At 39.5% G+C, this 24,158-nt stretch overlaps 2 protein-coding genes across 6 annotated transcripts; one reads left to right on the top strand and one right to left on the bottom strand.

Moving 5' to 3' along the window:
• Positions 1–829: 829 nt before the first annotated feature.
• hhatla (hedgehog acyltransferase like, a) lies at positions 830–9,356 on the bottom strand. Of its 4 annotated transcripts, XM_044024445.1 has the most exons (15): positions 9,070–9,356; positions 8,016–8,323; positions 7,615–7,682; positions 6,997–7,124; positions 5,936–6,003; positions 5,705–5,818; positions 4,616–4,636; positions 4,180–4,374; positions 3,696–3,905; positions 3,099–3,270; positions 2,612–2,756; positions 2,474–2,509; positions 2,165–2,366; positions 1,912–2,053; positions 830–1,581 (listed from the first exon to the last, which is right to left on the bottom strand). In XM_044024445.1, the coding sequence occupies exons 4-15, from the start codon at positions 7,100–7,102 to the stop codon at positions 1,457–1,459; spliced, it is 1,536 nt and encodes a 511-aa protein (XP_043880380.1). In that variant the 5' UTR covers positions 7,103–7,124; positions 7,615–7,682; positions 8,016–8,323; positions 9,070–9,356; the 3' UTR covers positions 830–1,456. The 4 variants fall into 4 exon arrangements, with proteins under 4 accessions (XP_043880380.1, XP_043880364.1, XP_043880388.1 ...); XM_044024429.1 differs by having other exon boundaries at positions 6,997–7,682; XM_044024453.1 differs by lacking the exon at positions 7,615–7,682.
• A 149-nt stretch (positions 9,357–9,505) lies between these two features.
• Positions 9,506–23,875, top strand: LOC122768444 (CTD small phosphatase-like protein). 2 transcript variants are annotated; one of them, XM_044024466.1, is made up of 8 exons: positions 9,506–10,153; positions 16,355–16,512; positions 16,736–16,768; positions 17,705–17,806; positions 18,378–18,434; positions 18,963–19,055; positions 19,915–20,100; positions 20,525–23,875. In XM_044024466.1, the coding sequence occupies exons 1-8, from the start codon at positions 10,078–10,080 to the stop codon at positions 20,648–20,650; spliced, it is 831 nt and encodes a 276-aa protein (XP_043880401.1). In that variant the 5' UTR covers positions 9,506–10,077; the 3' UTR covers positions 20,651–23,875. The 2 variants fall into 2 exon arrangements, with proteins under 2 accessions (XP_043880401.1, XP_043880411.1); XM_044024476.1 differs by lacking the exon at positions 16,736–16,768 and having other exon boundaries at positions 9,507–10,153.
• The last annotated feature ends 283 nt before the right edge of the window (positions 23,876–24,158 follow it).

The following is a 24,158-nucleotide window of genomic DNA, read 5'->3' as shown; positions in this document are numbered from 1 at the left end:
CAAAACAGTCGCTTTTTACTCTTACAGCAGATACAACCGAGAGACAAACAAATACTGGCACCTGCTGGTTGAAAATCACATATGAGACTGAATGTGAATTATAGAAGAACCAAAGAAGAGACAAAAAGGAGCATGGGTCAAATATCTCTTATCTGAAAAAATAGATGAATGTGGAACTGATTGGTTGACATAATGAGATAATAATCTGTGGTGAAATGTTATTCATATTTGGAGGATGATTTTTTATTATTATTGTAATATAATCAGTTGTTGGTATCAGTCACTGGTCAGCTTTGGTCAAACTGGATCCTCTTGTGGTGATAGATGGTATGAACAGTGTTTCACTATGAGTCATATCGATCAACCCAGTTTAAAATAGCTCAGTTTCCGTCTGTTTCAACCAAATGAAAGTCATGCAATCAATGTGTAACAATAGAAGTAAATAACAACACATTCATTTGAATTTCCTCTATATAAAATAACCCACAGGAAAAGTGGCTCTTTTGGATTAGAAACATCATTTTATTTCAAGTCTTTTTTTTTTTCTTTTTTTTGAGAAGTAAACATTTTTGAATTAGAAACCTCATGGTCTAGATTAAACATTCTCCTTACTGTCTGCTGCTCTGACGACTCGCAGCAGCAGGTTTTTGTGACATGCAGGATAAAACTGTTTCCACTTGGGCCTGCTGCCGTAATCTCCTCTAGAGAGCATGGTAGAGGAGCTATCAGTCCTTCAAGCACATCTTCATTTTTTTCAACATAATTACAAACCAAATACATTCTAAATGAACAGTATACCATGTATGACAGTGGAACAAATGGACTTAAGTAATGTGGAGAATCTCCAAAGCACCTTTTGTTTATTTTCTTTATTGCACTCATTCATGAAATCCTGATTTCAAGTTTTGACTTTTCAAGTGTGGTTTACCTTTCAGTGTTGTTAGATATCATGAGGATTATGGCATCTAAAGCAAAATTAAGAGACCATCTGACAATATTAAAAAAAAAAGAAAAATCTGAGAAAAATCCAAAGTCAGGAGAAAACAACACAGAGCACAGTTGTTGTTCCTTTACAATCCCGTTTGTCCTTGTACAACCTACAGTATAGCTTTATAAAATATTTGGCAGGCCTATAATTTAATAAACATTATTTTATTTGGATAAAATATGAATACAAAATGCACCATCGGTGGGTTTGTGCCAGAGGACGTGGCGATTATCTACAGCAAGAGCACTTGAGGATATTTCACAGTTCAAAACATTTCCTCACTTCTGACAAAACAATAGTGGAAAAAAAAAAAGAAAACACACGGGCTTGTGACCGATGTAGGTGCGGACAGGCTGTTACAGTCTGTTTCAGTGACAGTTCACAAAGGATGGAAGAATGTGGGGGCTGTTGAGCACGAAGTCTGTGAAACTCTCACTCTCTCTGTTTATAAACTCTCACTCTCTCTGTTTATTCTGCTTTTTCTTTCACCAGCTCTGCATCCTCCTGCAGGGCTTTTTGTCGCTCCCGCTCCTTCACCAACTGCACACCACAGTAGGTCACAAGCAACACAGAGAGGGAGGACAGAGGGAAACCTGGGGAAATGTCAGAGAAAGACAAAAGACGAGGGAATGAGAAGAAGTAAGAAATGAAAGTTAAAACTTCAAAGGAATGCAGTTTTCGTTGCACTGTGCCACATGTGACAATCTCTCTTTATCTCTCACTGCTCGCCTCATAGGACCATTCTTATTCTATTTGAAAGAAAACAACAAAGAGGACCTAAAGTCATGCAGTCTCTGGTGGATGACGCCCCCTGAGATGTCGTTGCTTTTCATGTCTGTCTGTGTTGTTCTCGCTTTTTTACTGGAACTGACAGAAAAGCCTATAGGTTTTTACATTACATAATATTCCCTTGTTGTTCCTACCTTTGAAAATCAGTCTCCTGCCCACAAGTTTGGCAAAGCCCAAACTGTTGAGGGAGAGAACGTTGTAGAGGACGATGGCCCAGAAGTTGGCAGCGTTGAAGACACCGCGGATCCTGCGTGACATTGCTTCACCCATAGCACCCTGGAAACATAGGACACGGGATTTCATGCAAAGATCTGGAATGGAATTAAAAGCCCACTTTGTTTTCCACTTGAATACCCGATTGAAATCATTCATTATTATTCTCCTCACCTCAATGGTAGAAAATGGTGGGATAGAGAATAACTTAGCCACCCACAACTCAAAGTTGAGGCCAAAGCAGTTGAAAAAGGACCAGATGTAAACCACTTCACATGGGCCCAGCCACAGGGTGGTGACAGCGAAGGTGCAGATTGTCGCTAAGAGTTCTTTGGGGATTTTATCGTGATCCCCGCCGATATAATCATAAACATACCTGCAATGTTACAGTTTACAGTTAATGAGATGAAGAATCAAAATCGACTTTCGTGTGATTGATCCGTCATGGCAGTGAAAACCGCATGTTCGGCTTCAAACACTCACTTGCACAGCCAGTCGTTGATGCCTCTGTCAAAGTGCCTGAAACAGACAGAAGGGTTTCCACGTAAACCTTTTGTTTTCAATTTTATCGACTGCAGAGTGATTTATTTCAATTTCACACAAACAGTGGAGGACACGCACGTCTCAGCGAAGACGTAGAGCATGGTGATGCACTTGGGCGGCTGAGGGGGGTCCAGGTGATCCAGTGTAGCCACAGTGTTGATGACACCAAACATCACAGCTGCTTTCACCCAGTCATACACCAGGTTGGAATAAGCCAGACCAGCTGCAAAGGTACAAATGGAAACAACTAACAAACAACTAACTAACAACTAGCAAATTCAGCCACAGTGACATTGCTGCACATGAGGCTCACAGGTGAAATGACTGCACATAGAAGAGTAAAAGTGACGAATGTAGTAAAAACTTCACATTGAGCCAGAAAATCTGTATATATAAACTCTGCCAGATTTCCCGATTGACAAATTGTGCTGTGCCTCACCTCAACCTGAGAGGTTTAGTGACCGCCACAGCCTCACAATTTTGTGTGTCATTTACACAAAGAACGGAATTCAGTGATCTGATGGTGCACAAGCTGAAGAGACAACAATCACTATGTTGAACTCACCCAGACACCAGTCAGACAGCTTCGTGACCAGCTTCATGTCACTGGGGATCGTCAGGATGTAAAGATAGTGGAAGAAGACGTCCACCACCAAAATGACTCCCAGGTGCAACAAGGCCTTGGTGGTGATGTTCCACATCTCCCTCTCTTTGCGGATCAGCTTGGTGTTGTTCACCTTTGGAAAGAGAGATTGAGAGTAAGCCTTATCCCTGACCTTAACTAAAATATAATGCCCAGAAATACACTTGCCCTTTCACTTGTATCATTCTGCTTATTTGGATCTTTAATGTATTTGAAAAATACCTGTATTTAATATGTATTATTGTAATACTGTGCACTACTTTTGGCACTATTATTTGTTGAAATGTCTAAGCAAACGCATAACTTTAATGAAAGGGTGTAGAACAATATTGTTAAAAAAAGGTTTATGAATAAATACATCAGCATCCTACATATTTGCACCAGTCACATGAGCTTTCAGGAGGAGCCCTCTTATTCAACATGCAGTCATAGGTGATGGTCTCATCACTCACGTTTAGTGTTTTCTTTTATCATTTTATCCTGCAGTTGGCCACCACATGTACTGCCCCAGAGCCTCACCTGAGCGTGATACCTGTCGAAGGTCATGATGGGACCAAAGAAGAAGAACGGGAGGTAGAAGTTGTATTTCAGCAGGTCACAGAAGGTGTAGTTTCCATCCTTTTTTTCACAGTTCTCCAGCGCAAAGCTCATACAGCGCATGATGCTGAAGCCGCAGCCTCCATAGAACAGGATGTCTTGAAGGTCAAAGGAGCCGGTCACAAGAGATTCCTACAGGATGACGAGTGAGACTTATTCTAGAATTCAAACATCAGCCTTTTTTTTAAGTACAACAATAATTCAAAAATAGGTATATAATATTATATTCACATGGACGATAAAGTGACAATGTATGGACTATACATTTGTCTGAGGAAGAGATTTAGAATTGCACAGGGTTTGCCTGTCTGAGCTTTACAGGCATAGAGTTCCAAAACTGATAAATCCGTCACTTTTAATGACAAACCTGGAATTACTCATCTACACTACAGGAAAAGTCACTCACCTGCCAGGAGTTATAGGGCTCTAACTTGATGGAGGCCAGTGAGGCCAGGCCAGCTGCAAAGCACATCCACTTCCTCTTGACCATAGCAACACTGTAGAGTATGATGCAGTGAGACAGAACCAGACCCATGAAGGTCCAACCCATCGTGACCAGGACCGACAAACCACCGTACACACCAAAGATCAAGGATCTGTGCTGTGGGTAAAGAGGGGCCAGCGTCAGTGTGACACAGTTAAAACACATTAATGCTGTTCATTATTTAATGCACACGTGAAGAGTTGTGTTAGTGCAATAAACACCGTTGTATCTACGACAATGGATGCACTTTATGATGGAAAGATTAAATTGTGGTGGGAAAGAGATGCACACGCACATGAAAAATGAAAATGAAACACATGACAAATGTTATAAAAATCCATACGTTTATTAATGTTACCTTACATCCATTTATACCAATCTTCATTATAAGCATGAAACAAGACAGAAAACATAATATGTCAACAAATATGCATACAACATACAGTACTCAACAGATGACATCACAATCTAACAGAAAGCAACTCACGCATCGAGTCCATGATATCAAATATTTTAATAAAGTGTATATTTGTTTGGTAGAATAGAATTACATTGCACTGACCTGAACCAAGGTTATTATAGTTCATGAAAACTAACTAAGTAACAAAAACTGAAATTGAAAAAAAAAACATTTTTGTGAACTGGAAGAAAAATAAAAACGATAACTAACTGAAATTGAATTGTGTGTTTACAAAAAGAACTAAAACTAACTAAAATTGTAGCAAAAATGTGCTTAGTTTTGGTCTTAAATTAATTTCATACATTATCCTTTTGGGTTTATATGAAGTGTATTTATGTTTTCTCTGCCAGCAATTTTGAAAGGTTGTATTTGAGACATAAGACATATTTATTATCACCTTCTTGAATCTTGCACCTGGAAAATAGTCCATATAGCAAAAAACTAACACTAAAACTAACAAAAATTAAACTAAAACGGAGCATTTACAAAATAAAAACTAAAAGCAAAAAGTCAAAACTAAAACCTAATGAAAAATCCCTATAACTGCTATAACCTAGTCCTGAACCAAGATGCACTGTTCGCATTGTATTTGTTTATATCATATATAAAATAAGCACAGATTTGAGTTTATTTATATAATTAGGACTGGGCAAAAATATTCAAATTCAAATTAGTTGATATCAATAATTTTGCAGTGATCAAATAATTATTTTCACACAGAAAACAACAATCACTTGTTAAACAGAAACATTTCACAAATCTGAACAAAACATTTAACAGCAATTATGTGTTGTGTCTAAAATTGTGTTTGTACACTACATAAACATTATTATTGTTATTGAATTATTGCCCAGCCCTATTTATAACATATGTGTACAAAGACACATGCGGTTATTATACCTATGTGGAGTCACAATGCAGTGTCATACTGTATCATTGACATTCATGCTGACTCTGTCCCTGTCTACGACACACACATGCACGCACCTTTGGGGCTACGAGGGTGAGAATCTTGGCAAAGATCACGTGACCAGTGAGAGCAAAAAGGATATGATTGCGGAATGTAGAAAACCACATCATCCATTCGAAGTCTGCAACATCCTATGAAGAGAGAAAGGGGGAGATAGAGAGAAAGATGCCTCACAAAAACTCTCCTCTCACGCGCAATAGGACACAAAAATACGGGGGCTCTACAGAACGTATATATGGTCAAATTACCATTTTCCTGCCAAAGTAATGCCATCCTGGTTTTACACTTTCTTTAAATGCCTTTCTGCTGACATTGTCTGGAGAAAAAGGGGAGACAGATGTTTATTTAGCAAACAATATGTATGAAACTAAGCATTGGACATTGTTTTCAAGCAGGGGTGTTAAATCCAGACTTTAGGGAGCTGTGGACTATGTGTAATAATAATTGTCCTGTAGAATTTAAAATGTGCTTTTTTTTTGGTAATTGTCAGGTTATGAACTCAAGGAATAAAAGCAAATTACATTTAATAATATAAAATATTACATAATGAAGTCATTGTAAGGATTTCTATAATCTGGTTGTAGAAGATCAGTTCTCATGAACCTGAATGAATGACTGAAAATAACAAGGTGAAGCAGTTTAGCCTGAAATAAACAAGCATGGAAATAATAATCTGAATCAAAGCCATGTTGTTGTTGAGGCATTTAGCAAACACATTTGACACCAGGTTGCAGAGAAGCATTGCCTGATTACACTAATGGTCATGAAAAGGGATCTGAAAATGTGAGTGTCAGGAGGGGAACGCCTCTTAATTCTGCGAATGAAATCAAACTTCTATTACCCAGTACACAGGTTTACTGTAGCATGCAGACCTGAGCAGAAGGAATGACCACAGACACTTGAAGACAGATAGCGTATGTAAGAATCATGACAAGATAGAGAGTAACACGTCTATGTGACAGTACAGACTGTGGCAGACAGTACCATTCACCAGATTACACTGAGTGCATTCACACCAGAGGGGGGAGAGGCTACTTTTAGCATTTTAGAGCCTTACTACATGCACATTTTTGGAATTATTTTAGGTTTGAAGCTTTAGGGATCTTTTAACGCAGTGTAATTGATTCATAAACTAAAACATGTCCATCAGGGAAAATAATTAGAATGTAGTTAGACCGTCTTCATATTAATAGGACCATGCAGGAATTCCTTAGAGGAGTTTCAGTGGAATTAGAGCAGTGTTGTAAAATGTGTGTGTTGTGTTACTGAAGGTGTGTGTACATGTATGTGCGTCATGTCACACACTCACCGATAGAAGCATCAAATATCCAACTGCCAGCCCATATCAAGGCCCCGGCGAGTACAGCTGTGTAGAGATACAGCTCATATCTGGGGAGGGCAGCTTTGATCCCCATGGTGGATCTGTACACAGGGAGCCTGACGGGTTGAAAAGCAATAAGCCACATAATATTAGACCCGACTGAAGGCAAAGAGGTAAAAATAGATTAAACAGATTAAAGGCTGCTTAAACATACACACACATTTAAAAATGTGCAGCGTTTATAACAGGTTACTTGACCAGTGTTTTTCCACATACTATTGATTATTTCAAAGGAATGTGTTAATAAGTTTTACTGTTTTAAGGCTGTGGCGTCAGATTACAGAACACAGTTATAGTACGTAGTCCAGTTTCATATAGATTACTTTGATGATTAATTATTTACACTAAAGCCAAGCTGGGGGTGGGGGGAGTCAGCCCAAATCAATATGATGCTGAAATGCACCAGTGTGTAGTTGTCAGCGACACAACAAGGTGTTTTAATGATGTGATATTTTACTAATAAGCCTTTAAGTTCCACCAGTGACTGAAATAGGACTGCAGAGCTCTGGCTCTTTGGAATCAGCACCGTCAGCTGTGCAATCCTACCTCTCCTTCCTATTATAGCTCTTGCACTTGATGTGCTGTGCAGCAAGGCAGCTGCAGTGCTATGTGATCTGGAGAGAGAGAGAGAGAGAGAGAGAGAGAGAGAGAGAGGGAGAGAGACTGACTGACTTCACACAATAATTAGCACTGACAGGAAATGACCAAGAATGGTGCATCACATTCAAAGACAAATATACAGTTATAGGTTCTAGTGCGTTGTGTGTGTTGAAGTTAAAGGAGTTGGATAAACAAGTTCTTTCCAAGCCAAGAATGTAACCATGGTTAAGTGGGAGCTTATCCTGCATACAAAATATCCAGCTTCACTCTTCCAGAGGCCCCTTGCACTGATCGATATTAGTGTTAAATCTACTGTAAATGCACAAATAAAATATGCTTTCACTCACCTGGTATACGCTTCACACTGTCAAGAGTGTTTACAGCCCGACTCTTCCACACAGACAATAAGTGAAAGAAAGAAAGAAAAAAGGGGGCGGCGGTGGTTACAGCAGCTTTTTTTCTAATTCATCCGTGGTTGTAAGCGGGGCTTTACCGCTGCCTGCGATCACCAGCCTCGGCCAGTCAGGATGTTGCGGACTCAACGAAAGGAGGAGGAGGAGGAGGTGGTGGAGGAGAAGGAGGAGAAGGAGGGGGGTATTTTTATCTTTCACTTCAGCACCGCAGTGAGGGGTGGTCCACGCAGAGTTCACCAGACCTTACAGAAGAGCAAAAAGCAAAGCGCATCAGACAATCAATCAATCAATCAATCACTCGATATCCTATCAGACAAAGTCAAACACGCACCGATTGGGGTTATCCCATAAAAACTATGTGTAGGGTAGGGAACAATAAGACTTTAAGTTACAATGACAGAAATATCACGTTTTCAACATTATAAATAAAAAATATCCCAAACATATTCCAACATTTGGGATTAGTTTAATTGGACACTGTAAATCAGAGATCTCAAACTCTGCCTGCGGGCCACATGCGGACCCCCCATCAATTCCATGTGCTGGCCACTTTTTTTGTTTTTCTATTTCTATTCATAGATTCATTTTTCACCATAAATTTTTATATTGTGAACTATTTACCATCATGTATCAAAACAAACAGTTTTATTTTGTGTGAAATATCATCATAAATTTTATTTCCAGGACTTTTTTTTTCATTTGACCGGTCCGGACCCCTACTGACCAAACTGTGGCCCCCAGGTCATTTGAGTTTGAGACCCCTGATGTAAATTGACCGAGTGACTGGTGTGACAGGCCGGACCGCCTATGTCAGCTGGGATTGTCTCCATTAAATAACCAGAACATTTACAAAATAAAAGCATACAGAGTTTGGTACAATTAAAAAAATGAAATAATGATCGGAAAAGAGATGGCGGGAGAACATGTTGACATTTTATACAACTTTTTTTTAATTCATTATGTATGCCAAGTATTCCTCAAGAATTACCCCAATTTGGACACTGGATGGCGCCCTCGGGTTCTTAAAAAAATGTGTCCACCTCTATCCAAGTGAAAAAGACACAACACGCATCAATGGTTTTGGATAAATGAGAAGTATTTGCTTTGGGTGTTTGTCATTATTTCCCTGATTTCCTGTCCGTGAATATATAACCGCTGTATTTTCCCCCCATGAACACTTACAGAGAGTGAATTACGTTTCAGCGTGTTCTCTCCTTTTCTCCCCCCCTTATACCAATAATAAATGGCTGTAATTTGTTGCCAGTGAGCAGCGGTAATTACAGAGCAAAAAGCAGCTTGAGAAACCGCGTCCGGCTGCTGCACGGGCTGAGTAATGTAGCGCAGTGAGTTTGTGCTGGAAGAGAATCCATCACAGAAACAAACCGCCCCCTCCCACTGCCAGTGCCCCCGCTTCACATGCTATTCTAAAAACATAAAGCAGCCTCCATGTTGCACACGGAATGTAGGGCCAACAGACAAGAACCGCTGGCTTAAAAGTGTTAGCTAACTCCATCTTTTAACAACGTTGCGTTGGATAAATGTTGTTGTTTTTTTGGACAGGACCAGTTCTCAGACGGGCTTCCGAGCGGTTTTTCAACGCTGTTCCAAGTCACGGCCTCACATTGTGGATGACCGGAGCTTTGCCGCTAACTCGCTAACACAAGCTAACTGTAGCTAGTCAGCAATTGAACGTCGCCTGTTTGTTTTTTGTTTGTTTTTATCGAACCACGCATGCTGTCTGTGCTGCCCGCAAAATACTCGTTCGGAGCGATGATATTTTGCAGAGAGCCATAAATGACAGCCTCCCACTGGCTCTCATTCACCACCGTGCTAGTTGACTGGCTACCGCCGCTGCACCGACACTCCGCCACGGACGGTCGCCTAGCTTTGTGGGCTAACTGGTCATCCTCAGCTTGAGCAGCTAGCTAGCGGTAGCAAGCGCGTTGTAGTTTGAATAACATTGTGGGAAGCAAAACAGGAACAACCACCCGTCTAAATGGACCACATGTCCATAATAACACAGGTCTCCAACCCGAAGGAGGAGGAAATAATATCTTTTAACCAAGAAAAAGGTGAGTACAATTCAGCCATCTGAATAACAAATGTTAGCTGACTACTTTCTGCACCGACATTAGCGCGTAGCTCGCAGTGGTTGCCAGTTTTGATTTGTTTTCATAAAAAAACTGAAATTGTTAAGTAGCGATAGTGACACAAAACTTGTTAAGCAACACGTTTTTAGCAGGGAACAGAGTAAGTTGAAAAGCTATCTTAGCGTTTTTGTTGTGCCGTCAGTGTGAAGAACGCTCCTGTGTCGAGATGTGTGCTTTTATCCTATTAACGTTGTCCGTTTCAGAATTAACACACTTGTTGTCAAACAGTATGTGTCCATATGAAGGACTTTCTTTCAGTTTAACATTCTGAGTTGATAATTGAACTCAACACTTTCCATTTTGTCGTTAGGTTACCTAACGGGACTAATTCTTCTGACAGATGATTCACTTCTCAAAGTACAACTATACTAATTTGACCATGGTTTGGTGTGCGTAGCAACTATGAGAAGTGTTTGTTTCACTATTGTAGGAAATAAAGTGTCAAATGAATTAACACAGCATATTCCCTCAGACATAAATCTCTGTTGTGGCACACTGAGTCATCACTGCTTGGACCATGTTGCAGGATGGACATGGGTTTACATAGCTATCAGTTCATCTGCTTTTGTCAGTGTTGTAAACAGTTAAGCTTCTCTCTTCTCTCTGATGATTACTGGTTTTATGATGTGTATTGTCCAGTGAAGTTCACTTCCAGTCAGAGTCAACAGTTAAATTAATTTCCTGCCTCTAGTACAATAGGTATTTTGGGTAGCATGTCATAATCATCCAGCTCCATGGGGATCTCAGGGCCAAGTGTTGGTGTATACTTTTATTGTAACCTCTGATCTGCCTTTACTGGCCTCTTATTTCTTCACTCATATTTAATCATGATCTGCTGTGCAGGTCAAATCTCTGCTTAAAGACTGGAGCAGCATGTTCCAGTTGTTCATTAATTCCCATTGCTTGGGCTGCTCTGAAGGTTTTCGGGTCATACAGGACCATGGGATGTGTATCGGTATCGCACCTCAAGCCTCTCTTGTCATTCCAAAAGTAATGTGAGAACTCTGGTCTTTCAAGCACAACAATGCATTCTCCTCAGGGGCCACAAAGTAACCCCTGCAACAAGTACTTTAAATTCTGTGTCACATGAACGTGGGTGTCATGGGAGAGTATCATAGCAGTGTATGGCAGTAAAAAATATTCAATTAGATACCAACACAGACATACACACTTGAAATAAGATAAAACGTATGTTTCAGTGAGAATGTTATTTAAAAGAATATTGTATAATATTTTTCAGGGGGTTGTGTGCATTTAAAAAAAAAAATCATAACTTTGTAATTGGGGTTTGGAATAGTAATGCAATAATTTTGCACTTGGTGTAATTAGTGTTGAAAAAAGTGGGAAAGTTAATCTAGTAATGGTATCTGTTACTTTTCCAGATGGTACAGTAGCTTTGCAAAAGTAGAATATCTTTTCATTATTTCATTGTAGGAAGTGGAAGCATCATGTTGGGCCTGTGATGAGTTCTATTTATAGATATTAGCAAACTGAGATATTTTCCTTATTAGATATATTTTTCGATTAAGCATGTTATTCATGTTGTTTAACAATTGTCGTGTTGTTCATGTGAGTTTACTGAAGACACTATATCACATATTTTGTTATTTAGTCAGTTTATATTCAGTATGATCTGATCAAATTGTTTTGCCAGCTGATAAAACGGTCACCACACACACAGTCACACAAAAGGGGATTTAATGTTGCGTGTTTGGCTGCTATATGAAAACCACACCTAAAGTTGGCCGAAGTAAGAGTTGTTTATCATGCACCAGGACAAAGTTGAGTAAAAAGATGAAACAGAGCATTGTAGCTGTTTACCTCTTTTATTGTATCTAAAAATGAAGTCACAAAGAATACAACCCCTGGGGCCACATCAAATATTAGATTGTGTGGATAAGGAGTGTAAGGCCTTGTTTTTTCTTCCATTTGTTTTTGACATTTTTGAAAAGGGTAAACATTTAAGTGTGATGAGCATAGTCCATTCTGTGACAATAGCAAAGAAATACCCTCTTTGTATTTTGTGTGTAACAGTATATTAGGAGTAGTAGTTAAACCCACCGTGGCTCAGTCAGTGTATACAGCAGCATTCTAAGCTTTATTTAGAGTCCACCACTTTCTAGACTTTCCCTTATCTTTTACAAATCAAAATAGCCTGTAGCACATCCAGCCGGATGCTTGAAGGAATTTAGCAGGTTGTCTTCTTTTGCTTGAACAGGCTCCAAACTGTCTGGACAAAAATTGACCACCTTTGCTCTCAGTGATCTTTTACTAGCTGTCTTGTGACATGTGCCTGTCTTTCATACTGGTTTGGCTGCCAAGCAGCAGCCTAAATATAGATTGGCTGTCCTGTTGGCCAGGGCACCACTGACCTCAAGGCCAAGTATAACCACTTGCAAACATGACAATGATCATTTCCCTTTTTCTTGATGTCATACGTAAAAAAAAAAAAACAATGTATCATTGCTCAATATCCATTTTTCCTGCTGGATTTTTGGACAGTGTTCATTGGGGATCACCAGCTCTCTTGTGTTACTTTATGTGAAATGAACCTCTGGACATCGGTTATGAAGGCAGGGGTCAACTCATGGTGGAAGTTGTAGCCTTTTGACGAAAACCTCCTCTGGTATTGTTGTAGGCAAAGTGTGTTCTCAAACTTCCCTAAAAGATCTGAACATGCTGTTTTCTGTCATAGATATATTAATAAAAGCAGTTGCTTGTATTATCTGGCAACAACTGCTGTTTGCACAGTCTGTTGATGCTTTTTCAGCAAATAATTTTGCAAGCTGTCTGTTCCTGTGCTATTGTCTCAATTTCTTTGCATATAAATCTTTGTAAGTATTTGGACAGCCATCCAGATTGCAGTGATTTACAGTGGATTTGATTTTCAGCTATTAATCAAGGGCTTAAACTAAAAATATTGCTTTGGTTGTTACCTGAACTTCAGCCATTTTTTACACAGTCCTTCCATTTCTAATGGCCTTTTTCCACTACGACTCGCCGTGGCATGGCACAGTTTAGGTTGCATTTCCACTACAAAAAAATTACCTACTCAACGTGGGCGGAGACATCACTTAACTATAACACGACTTAGTTATACATGCAAAACACTAATGAGTGATTAGTGACTTGTAAAGCAGTTGTTTTCAGTGTAACTGAATCATTAGAATCAGTTAATTAAACAGACACCGTCTGACACAGTCACTGACTGAAATACAGAGGCAGGATTTGTGTTGCCGCTCGCGATCAGCAAATATTGAGATTACAGACATTTCTCTGGTAATTGTTGGGAGATTTATCCACATTTTTAGGATTGTTAAGTCTTTTAACTGAGCTACAGTTCGGCTTGATTCTTGTGGGATGTCTCTTCCTGTGACGACACTCTGACCAATCAGTGGCAGGCAGTCTGACGATGCCATACATAGTACCTAGCTACTTCGCGCTTGGAACCTTGCCAGTGCAGGTACTAAAAAAAGTACCTGGTACCAGGTACTATGCTAATGGATATCTAAAGAGGGCCGTTTTAAATAGTTTGATGAAAATGCTTCATTCTGTGACCAGATTTCAGAAACATCAAGTGTTGGGTTTCCCCTCAAGATATCTTTCCAGTTTTATTCAGAATGAAGGACTTGACAATTGTATTAGACATGTGCAACACTGCAAGCTGAGTTGCTGAACACATTTTTTTAAGGATAATGGATAAGATTAATAAAGGCACTGTACTATGATGTGCAATTTTGTACATTCACATTTAACCCTGGCCCCCCACCCCCACAGTAAATTACTATTTGCTCTGTGTGTGACTCAGTCAGTTTTCTGAGGGTCTTTTGTGCAAGAAATAAATACAGCAGTCAGTTGTAGTGATGAGTCACAGGAAGCTGAAAACAGCCTCACTGTCTCAGTTTAACAGCATACAGAGCTGAAAAGACAAAACCAAGTGTAGTTACAATGATATGTCACACTCACTGTGGCAGAAATGATCTTCGCACCATATTGCTGCGCAACTCAAGCCAGAAGTTCAAATGTCTATGAAGTCCTGAACAAAAGAATGATGTACTCTATCATTTTATGCTCTACTGATTCAGAGTTCTAAATAAATGCTTTGATCCTTTGGTATTTGTTGGTTGCTGCTTTGTTTTATAGTTCTGTGGCAGGATGGATTGGTTGAGATGGTGGGAAAATCAGGCAGTTTCATTCTTTGTTTTTCTCTTCTGATTAGCACCTGCAAGAATGCCCATTTTTATATGCATTTACAGAGATTTCTTTGTTAAATTGTGGGAAAAGGGCTCTACCATACCCCTCAAAAAAGTCAATACCCATGTAGCCAATTGTGTCACTATTCACTGGATAATTTCATTATTTCAGGGTTTATGTTATTTAACTAGTTATTGCATGTTTTTATGTTAGGTCAGTTTCCATCAATAAGTTCTTACGGCCATTTCAGTTTGCACATACAAATGGAAAGAGGAAACAAAAAACTTGAAAAAATGTTGAAATGTCATATATTGTGCAAAGAATGCCTGCAGCAGCAATGCAGTTTCTTTATAATACTGTCTAGAGCTGCAACTAACGATTACTTTCATTAGCAATTCATTGTTTGGTCCATTAAATATCAGAAAATGTTCATCAGTGTTTGTCAGACCTGCAAATGATTTTCCTGAATGTCTTGTTTTGTCCACAAACCAAAATGATTGAGTTATAATGATTTCTTTGTTTATATGGAGCAAAGAGGTAAAGAAAGTATTCACATTTAAGAATTACCGATTTTATTATTCATTATCAATTATCAAAATAATTGACGATTAATTAAGATTCATTGTTTCAGCTCTAATACTGTAACTGCATAATTCTGTTGATTTTATTTAGGGGTTATGTTACTTAAATAGTCACATGTTATGGGGATGCATTGCATATTGTGCTTTAGCTGTCTTGCTTGGGGTAAAGTTGTCATAAGCAAAATTTTCTTTAAAATGTGTCAAAAAATCACAAATTCAGTAAAACAAAATCACAAGAAAAATAACCAGCAAGCGTGCTCTTATATAATGACTAGAAGCCAGTTAAAGAGATAAATGAAAGAGAGATCAGGGTGTACACAAAGTGTGTGTGAGTGATTACAGCTCTTAAATACAGAAAATAAACCATGACATGAGTTGAGAAGTTCTAATGTTTAGAGATATGATGAAATGTAAAAATGTTGGCCTAATAAAAAATAATTCTGATATTTGTATGGGGTTTTTAAAGTTTGTTTTAAGGAAATGTTTAATGATGTGGTTTTTAAGTTCAGTTGTGTTTTCTGTGACAAATGTCTGGTGGTGAAACAGTGGCACAATACTGACATGCAAAAAGGCATGACATAATGCTATTTGCTCTTCACTGGTCTTGAGTTGCAAAAGCATTCAGGTTGAGTGGAATTGGGGTGGGTGAGACTGGGGGGGCACGTATAATGGGTGGAGAGGAATGCAGCCTTGTATAGGCTCTGCAGGGTGTGAGGGCCTCCCACCTCCTCCCTTCCCTCATCTCCTGTGCATGTCCAGGCTGCTTCAGTCACTCACCTGCCAGCTGAAACATGGGAGGGAAATGTCAGCAAGTGTTCAAAATGGAGACTCGCTGGCCAATCAGGTGACGGGAGCCACAGAGGGGGGAAAGGCAGAAGGGAGGAGCATGCAGCTTGCAACTTGTCACTATTAATAAAAGCTCCGTGTCTGATTTAGGCCCTGCTCCGTAGTCATGGAGTGTGAGGCGATTTGCAATCAGAGCAGAGCACGTTTTAGTCTGAACTGTCACTTTGTGTGACCGATGAGGTCCTCCAGCCGGCCAAGTTTCTGATCAGTGTTCTGCCCGGCTGGGTCATCAAAACCAACACTAATGCCATTTAATCACAGTGTCAAGATCTCACCGTTTGTTGTGTTTTTGGTCTTGCTCATACCTCTGTTAGAACTGTTACAAACATACAGTTGTTTGTTCCTAAAGCATTAATGTCCATCCACAGCTTAGCATGCAATTATGCTGAAAGTAGACAATTATACTTTCAGCAACTTTACAACTGAACATATTGATTTGCACACCCACATGTTGACTCTTCTTCCATCCATCCACCCCACCCTCCCCTTGTCATTTAAACAGCATCCAAGTCAAAAAATGGCCTCAAGAAGCAGAGGAGTCGGGGCATCTTCAGCACGTTCTTCTGCTGCTTCCGCAACTACAATGTGGAGCCACCAGCCACAAACGCCAACACCAGCCCATTGCCTCCACCTGTCGAGGAGAACGGATCACCTCCCAAAGTGAGCTGCTGCACTACGCCATGTTAAATGACCAGTTATTCACTTGTAAAATCAGTGAAATTTCTGTATGCAAAAGTGTCTCCATCTGTTATAAATCATTTGAGAATAGAGTTCTCTCTTTTTTTCTTATATCTGTGGACCCTTTTGGGGTTTTTCTCTCTCTGTTTTCTTCCTACCCCTCACACTGTTTTGTATGTGCGTGTCTGTCTCTCTTATGTTGTAGTGTGACCAGGTCGAGGTCATCCCTGTCCCTAGTGTATGTATTGCCTTTTTTTTTCTTTTCCTTTTGCATGCAGGCTGAGTGGACTGGTGCTGGTACTTCCTGTCTGTGTGGGCTTCAATGCTCCTCAGAAGGCTTTAGTTCTGCTACTGTACTGCAGTTCGTTTTCAGCCCGTCATAGCGCTGGCTGTGTGGAAGGTGCATATGTGCCAATGGGTTTAGCTGGTGCCTCAGTGCCTGATCTGCATGAGTGACGCTCGGTGGTTTGTATGCTTTCAGAAATACTGTGACACTAACTGTCTAACAAGTTAAGTGTAAAACTGATTCATTTAATTGCTTCAGCAACAAGTAAATCCATGTATTGTGCTGCTCTTCAACATGAAGCACCAAAGTAGCTGCAGCTAAAGCTAATCGTTCCTGTCACTCAAGGAAGAAGTTAGAGGTGATGTAATGATCTGGCTTACATACCAGTCAAATAATCCATTATTGATTATATGAAGCCCAACTCCGCAGATCCATCAATTGTGAATGGATTTTTTTTTGATGTTCCTGCACAGAGGGTTAGTTTCCACATTACTTAATCCTGCCACGTCCACTATTTATTAGCATTTTCAAATGGTTCAGTTGATTTCAATGAAGCTGACCGCTGAGCTGCATCTGCCGCTAACCTTTTCATGGCTTCTGTGAGAATGGGAGTTCATTAAAATCTCAGGAGATTTTTCAGATGCCACCATTCACCATGCAGGCCACTTTTTCCAAGGCATAGTTTAAAAATGGCTTGATTGCCACTGCATTGTTTTCCATGAAGATGCTCTTCCTAATATGGTGTTTGCTCGTCTGCTAAGCCTTATACATTTATTTATGCATAAGCAAATCTCTTCTGTCAAGCTCCTTCTCTCCATCCCTCTGTCTCTCTCTAACATGGCCATTTTCTGTCTGTATATCTGATTGTCTGCCTTGTCGTTTCCTCAGCCACCAGCTAAATACCTCCTACCAGAGATGAAAATATCAGACTATGGCAAAAAGTGTGTGGTTATTGACTTGGATGAAACGCTTGTCCACAGCTCATTCAAGGTAAGAGAATGAAAATAAAATAAATAAAATGTTTTCTGTGGGAAAATAAGTTTTATTAAACATCTAAATTGAATCATAATGCCCTCCACCTACCTACCCGAATATGAAAGTGCATTTTACGTGATTTTCTTTTCTTTTACCATAGCTATTTAAATGATCTTTGTCAGAGCTCAGCCAGTAACATGCAGTTAAATTTGTGTTTGTCAAAAAAGTGAGTAAAGTGCTTGAAGTTCTATATTAAGAACAATGTCAAAGTTACAGTCCTTGTGCCTTTTAGAATAAAACATGAAGATAATGGATAACAGTGAAGACAGACTGATGTTGGAAAACAGCCAATATTAATATACCAGTTTTACTTCACCAGCACTAGTTCATGTAAAATCTATGACTTAAGGTGACCCCAAAGTATGTTGTTTGTAACTTTTATATGTTCTTATATATCTTGATTGATCCTCCCACTGTCATTATGAACCAGGAGGTTTTAGTGTTATTAGTGGGACCTCTGCTGGTCATTTGTGGTACTACACTAACCACTCAAACATTAATAACATGCTCACGTCTCTTTTCACAGCCGATCAGCAATGCTGATTTTATTGTTCCAGTGGAGATCGATGGTACCGTTCATCAGGTAATATATCCATCACAGAAAAATATTGTTTCTAATTGTGAATGTCACTTCTTTCTTCTTCTTTTTTAAAAAAAAAATGAGGGGTGAAGATCCTGAAGAGAATGGCTGTGATCCAGTTCAAGTAATCCAGGATAGGCTGTGTGTATTCTGGTTGGCCTATTCATGATTACTTGTTCTGGGTGGCAGCTGCTAGACTGAAGAGGAGGTGACTTACCAACTGTGGCTGAGCGTGACAAACATTAAAGATGGTGCTCTTAGTGTATATGCAACTGAAGGACAGCCTTTTTGCTATACTTATTGATACGTCCTAATGAAGCTGTGCTCGGGCACATCTTCAGTGATGTCACCTAGCGTCATCAGTCCCTCGCCCGGGCAACCTGACCAGGGCTGATAGACCCTGGCCTGTGATCACTGTGAAAAAGTGCTTGCCACGAAATGTGTGCTTTCAGTCTTTGTCTGACGCTCCTTTTCAAACACTTACGTTGCTTTTCCCTCAAACCCGCCTATAATCTGTGGTGTGTCTTGCAGGTGTATGTGCTGAAACGACCCCACGTGGATGAGTTTCTCCAAAAGATGGGAGAGCTATTTGAATGTGTGCTCTTTACAGCCAGTCTTGCCAAGGTGTGTTTCGAGGCGTTATTATGTTCTGCTCTGACATGTGCATATGTTCCTTGTTCTCCCCTGTACTTTTCATCTGCTCTTGCTTTCTAAATGTTCACTCTCTCCACTTTGCTGTCCCTCTGCATGTTTTTCATCTTAACAATAAAGAATGGGTAAGTTTCATGAGATGGAAATAATTATTTTTACGGGGTGGATTTGATTTATCTCTTCTCTGTAGTGTAAAAGTACTAGATGTTAGTGGAGCTTGGTGTGTCATAGATTAGTGTTGCCTCAGGCTTTCCCCACCCTGTCAGATAATTACAGCTGTGAAGGATAACTTGATCTGATTCCTTGTGAAATAATAGTGTTGCCTTTAGTCTTTGCAAGTTGTTCTCTTAGTGTTATAATAGAGGTGTCTGACCAAAAAGCTTGGCTTTACAATGGCCAACATTGAAATGCTCCGTTTCTGTACGTTTTTGCAGTTGCATTAGTAATTACCTTTGTAATTACCTTTGTAATGAGGAAGTAATATTGAGTTATTACCGTCTTATTTTTGCAATAATCAGTGAGTATTATCTTGGTAATAACAATGGCCATTCTTTGTGGGACATAAGGGAGGAGGAATTTCAACTTGTTTGACATGAAGGTAATTTCACTGATGATAGCCTTTAGTAATTCTCCTAAAAAGATCTTACTCAATAAATACCGCCATTTTCCTTATTATAGTTATTACCAAGCTGGAAATAAAGATGGTATTGCCTCAGTGTTGCATATAAAACACCATACTATCACCATGTTGTTACTGTAATGCATAGTGTCATTCAGTGCATGCCTGAATATAGTGGTGTTAAATATGTTTCTATCTGTTTGCCTTGGCCAGTATGCAGACCCTGTGGCAGACCTGCTGGACCAGTGGGGCGTTTTTCGAGCGCGACTCTTTAGGGAATCTTGCGTTTTTCACAGAGGAAACTATGTGAAAGACCTCAGCCGGCTGGGACGAGAGCTCAGCAATGTCATCATCGTTGATAATTCACCCGCCTCTTATATTTTCCACCCAGAAAATGCTGTGAGTTCCTAAAGTTGTAACATAACACATGTAGAAGCAACTATGTATTTGCCTTAATCACAAGGTAGTGCTTGGTCCCCACTGTTTGCTTCAGTTCAGTGTAGTACATTATCTTAATTCTAATAAGTTTATACTTTTCCTGCCATTACTTTATGCATGCAACATTGTTATGACTGTAGTAAGGTTGTAAATAATTATTTTCTTCTTTGATTGAGAAGTTTGATATTACGTATTACGTTTACTGTCAAAAAAGGAGCAAAGAAACCAGAAAGTATTTACGTTTAAGAAGCTGAAACTACAAAATATTTTAATAAATAAATATTTTTTATTTTTTTTTTTGCTATGTTTATGGTAACAATTTCAAAAATTAAGTTTTGAATCGATATGAAACGAGCAAACTTAAGCTGGTTCTCTGTCTCCCCAGGTCCCGGTCCAGTCCTGGTTTGACGACATGAATGACACCGAGCTTCTGGACCTGCTGCCTTTCTTTGAGGGACTCAGCAAAGAAGAGGAGGTTTATGGAGTCCTGCAGAATCTGAGAAGCAGGTAGCAGGACAGACCACAGCACCACCTGTGCTCTCTTCTCTCCTCTCTATCAATCTCTGCCCCCTTTCTACAACCACATCTCTCAGACTCAGGCAGATCCTCCCACATGCGCCCCTCTTGTCTCTGCCCCAAGGGGACGCCTCGGAGTCTCACTGTGGAAACCTTAATCCTGTCTTTGCTCTCATCTCCTGGTGACTGGCTGCCTACTGTGTGCCATCAAAAAAAGAAAAACACAAACACTTAATATCCCAGGAGCACTGTGTCTCACACAAAAACACACCAGAAAGTGTACAGAGAGTCCTAAGTTGGTTAATATTGGGGACAAAATGCTAAGAGGAATGAACTCTGGTCTTTATTTTCAAATCAACAAAGTTTTACTGTTTGGTGAAGTGCTTATTTTAAAACCAAAAAACAAAACATCCGTTTGTCCGAACCTTCTTTTGTGGTACCACACAAAAGCCTGGAAAGATTTGGTCCTCTGACGTTGCTATGCAGGCAGTTTCTGGTAGTAGAAGGGACTGTGATTCTCTTTTCTTACTGAATGAAGTGCCTTGTGTGACTGTTGTTTATATGGGGAGATATTTTGTATATGGCCTATTTCCTGAGTACTTCAGTCTTTTCACACATAAAATGCTTTAATGTGGACACAAAAGCATCTTTATACAAAGGTTTTTTTTTCCCTTTGTTCATCAAGTGCTGGGTGAATGTCTCCATATTCTTCTTTTTTCCCCAGTATGCTTGTGCCATTATATAGATGTGACTTTTGTTTCTTTCTGCTTTCATTACTCATAGATAGTTGTTTTGTTTTAGACAACAGACTTTGTTTGCAATTTGCGTTTGACTAGTTCTGATCTGAAAGCTCAGATAAACTTGTGCCATTTATTTGTCCCCCACATTACTCCCCCCTTGTCTCATTTTATTATTTGCCAAACAAGGAAATTATTTTTTAACAGGCTTCATATCTTTAACAGGGGTTCAACTGAACTATTAGTACTAAGTATAGCATTATAAATTTTTATTCTTTTGACAAATGTCAGATTGATTTGTGTGTTTTTATTGTTATGAGGTCTTTGTTTCGTCATGCTTATCAGATGGCTAGCTCTTAGCGCACACTTATTTTTTTTATTATTTATTCTTCTTTTCTTTTTGGCACTGTGTTAAGTGGTGCTGCTCCACCTTTAGGGGATAATCTCCTACATTGTACACGGATTCAAAAAGTATCTTTTTTTTTTCCTTTAACCTCACAGTAAATAGTTTGTGTGCCATGTTTTTACTTTACCATGGTTACCGTCTTTAGGGAATATAGGGAAAGTGTCGGACCGAGTCTGGACAGTGTTGAAACCGTGCCGTTCTCTCCTGCTTTACAAACAGTAATGGCCTGGCCCCGCCCAGAAACACTGGAGATGGTGTGCGGTGTTTACCTTCCTGGACTCCCTTTCTCTGTCTTTCTTTTGTCTTTTTTTTTTTTTTGAAACTGCTCTCTCACCTCAGTGCCTACCTTTGAGAGGAGCCACACAAACTGAATGCTGCAACATTAGCAACCATGGCAATAAAACCCTCGGGGGGGCAGTTTCCATCCCAGGTGTTTGGTTTGGGTGTCTAGAGCAGTCGGCAAAGCTGGACGACAGGCTTTGCCCGGTCAGTGTTCATGAACAAACTGCCAGGCATTAATTCTCACAGTATTTGATCCATAAGGCTGCACATGCACATAATCTGCTCAGTATAGAATAATAACACTTAATTACAGTGCAGTAACGACATGGTAATAGTGTGGTGACAGTGTTGTAACAGGGAAGTAGTATATGGTAATACCATCTTATTTCAAATGGAATTTCCATCTTATTAACAATTGTAACATTGTGTTAATAAGGAGAGTATTACAATAATACCATCTTATTTCTAAAATAACATTCAGGTCATAAGTTGGTAATTATTATGACTAAGCTACCATCAGTGTGGATTTGAATTACTATAAAATTAAGTTGAAATTCATACCACAGGTCTTGCTAAATACAGAAATGAAATGGTAATAACAGAATACTACTTGCCAATTGCAAACTTGCATACATATTACCATGCTGTTACTGTACTATAAGTGTATTATTTACACATTTAAATCATTAAAAGCTTTGTTTTTCCTCCACTTAAGTATTGAAATGACGTTGCTTGTTCTATCATCAGCAGCCAAACGACCTTGTGACATTAAAACACTTGCCATAGTTCTCAGCTTCTGTTGTGGAAGAAAGTCAAAGGACAGAAAATGGACGCCTGCCTTCCTAAGCTTCAGATGGGTGCTGAGTCATGGACAGCCGTCCACGTGTTAGGGGCCAGCTCTAAATGAACCTACTGGGCCACCACTAAAGGACTGTGAAGAACCTCATCATGGCATCGATGCCTTACTGCCCATGGAGGCACAACAAAGCAATGTTGCTTCATCGATTCCGGCCTCATTAGTATTTTGTGGACCATATTATGGTTTAGATGAACTGACATTGTGAAACAATAAAATGAAGCACGATGAAGCTCCGTCGTGCCATCTAGGGATTGTACACCCTGACAAACCTCATTATTAGCTTTATTGCTGGGTTTATTGGTCATGATGTGTTGGTTGGTATCGACACTACTTTGTCATCCCCCTCGATGAAAGGCTGCTGTTCCTTGGGACGTATTATAGCGTTTTCTTTTGTTTGCATCAGTGGTGATGATTGCTCTGCTCATGATGGTGGCGATGAGGAGGATGGTTTCAGTGCAATGTCCTTTTTTCTAAGAAGTGATTCTTTCTCAACCTCTCGATGATTACCTTTTGTCTGAAAAGTGTTGTTTGTATCATTGTGATATTTTTCTACCTTTTTTTTGTCAGTATTTGGTTTGAAACGTTGCATCTTGCCCTTTGTATCCAGCCGTCTGTTCCTCTTTGTTTCACATCAGTCGTGTCCCTGCTCTCTTGCCATTGGTAAGAATTCTCAGTCAGGTCTCATCTTTCCTATCGGGGACACTTTTGTGTGTGTGTGTGTGGGTGTGTTATAGTTTTTCTTTGTGTATCACTTAACTCAAAATCACACATTCATCATTTTGTATTGATTTAACACCAAAGTTCTTCAACACTTGAGTTCAAGACACACTTTTTTTGTTCACGTCGGTTTACGTTGAGTGTCGGTAATGTGTCGTCATCTGAGCATCAGTTTCTTTTTTTTCTTTCCTTCCATAATAAAAGGCTTCATTGAAACAATTTGGTCACGTCTATTGTTTTTTTATGCATACAAACTGAGGCCAAAGATTATCACTCGAGTGTGATGGAGGTTTTCGCTGATTTGTCTGTACCACATATGGTATGAAATGTTACATGCAGTCATGAGAGAATGCTACTGTGTTCTGTTATCATACTTTTATCTATGTTACTATTCATTTCCTTACAGACTTGTCACAATAAAGCACATGTTCATGGAGAAATATTGCTTGTCTTCTGTAGCAGATGAATGGCAAAACAAAATACATTTTTGAGTGTTTAGTCG

The sequence above is a fragment of the Solea senegalensis genome, linkage group LG1 (assembly GCF_019176455.1).
Source record: "Solea senegalensis isolate Sse05_10M linkage group LG1, IFAPA_SoseM_1, whole genome shotgun sequence".
Lineage (NCBI taxonomy): Eukaryota > Metazoa > Chordata > Actinopteri > Pleuronectiformes > Soleidae > Solea > Solea senegalensis.
This window is presented reverse-complemented; position numbering and strand designations above follow the sequence as displayed.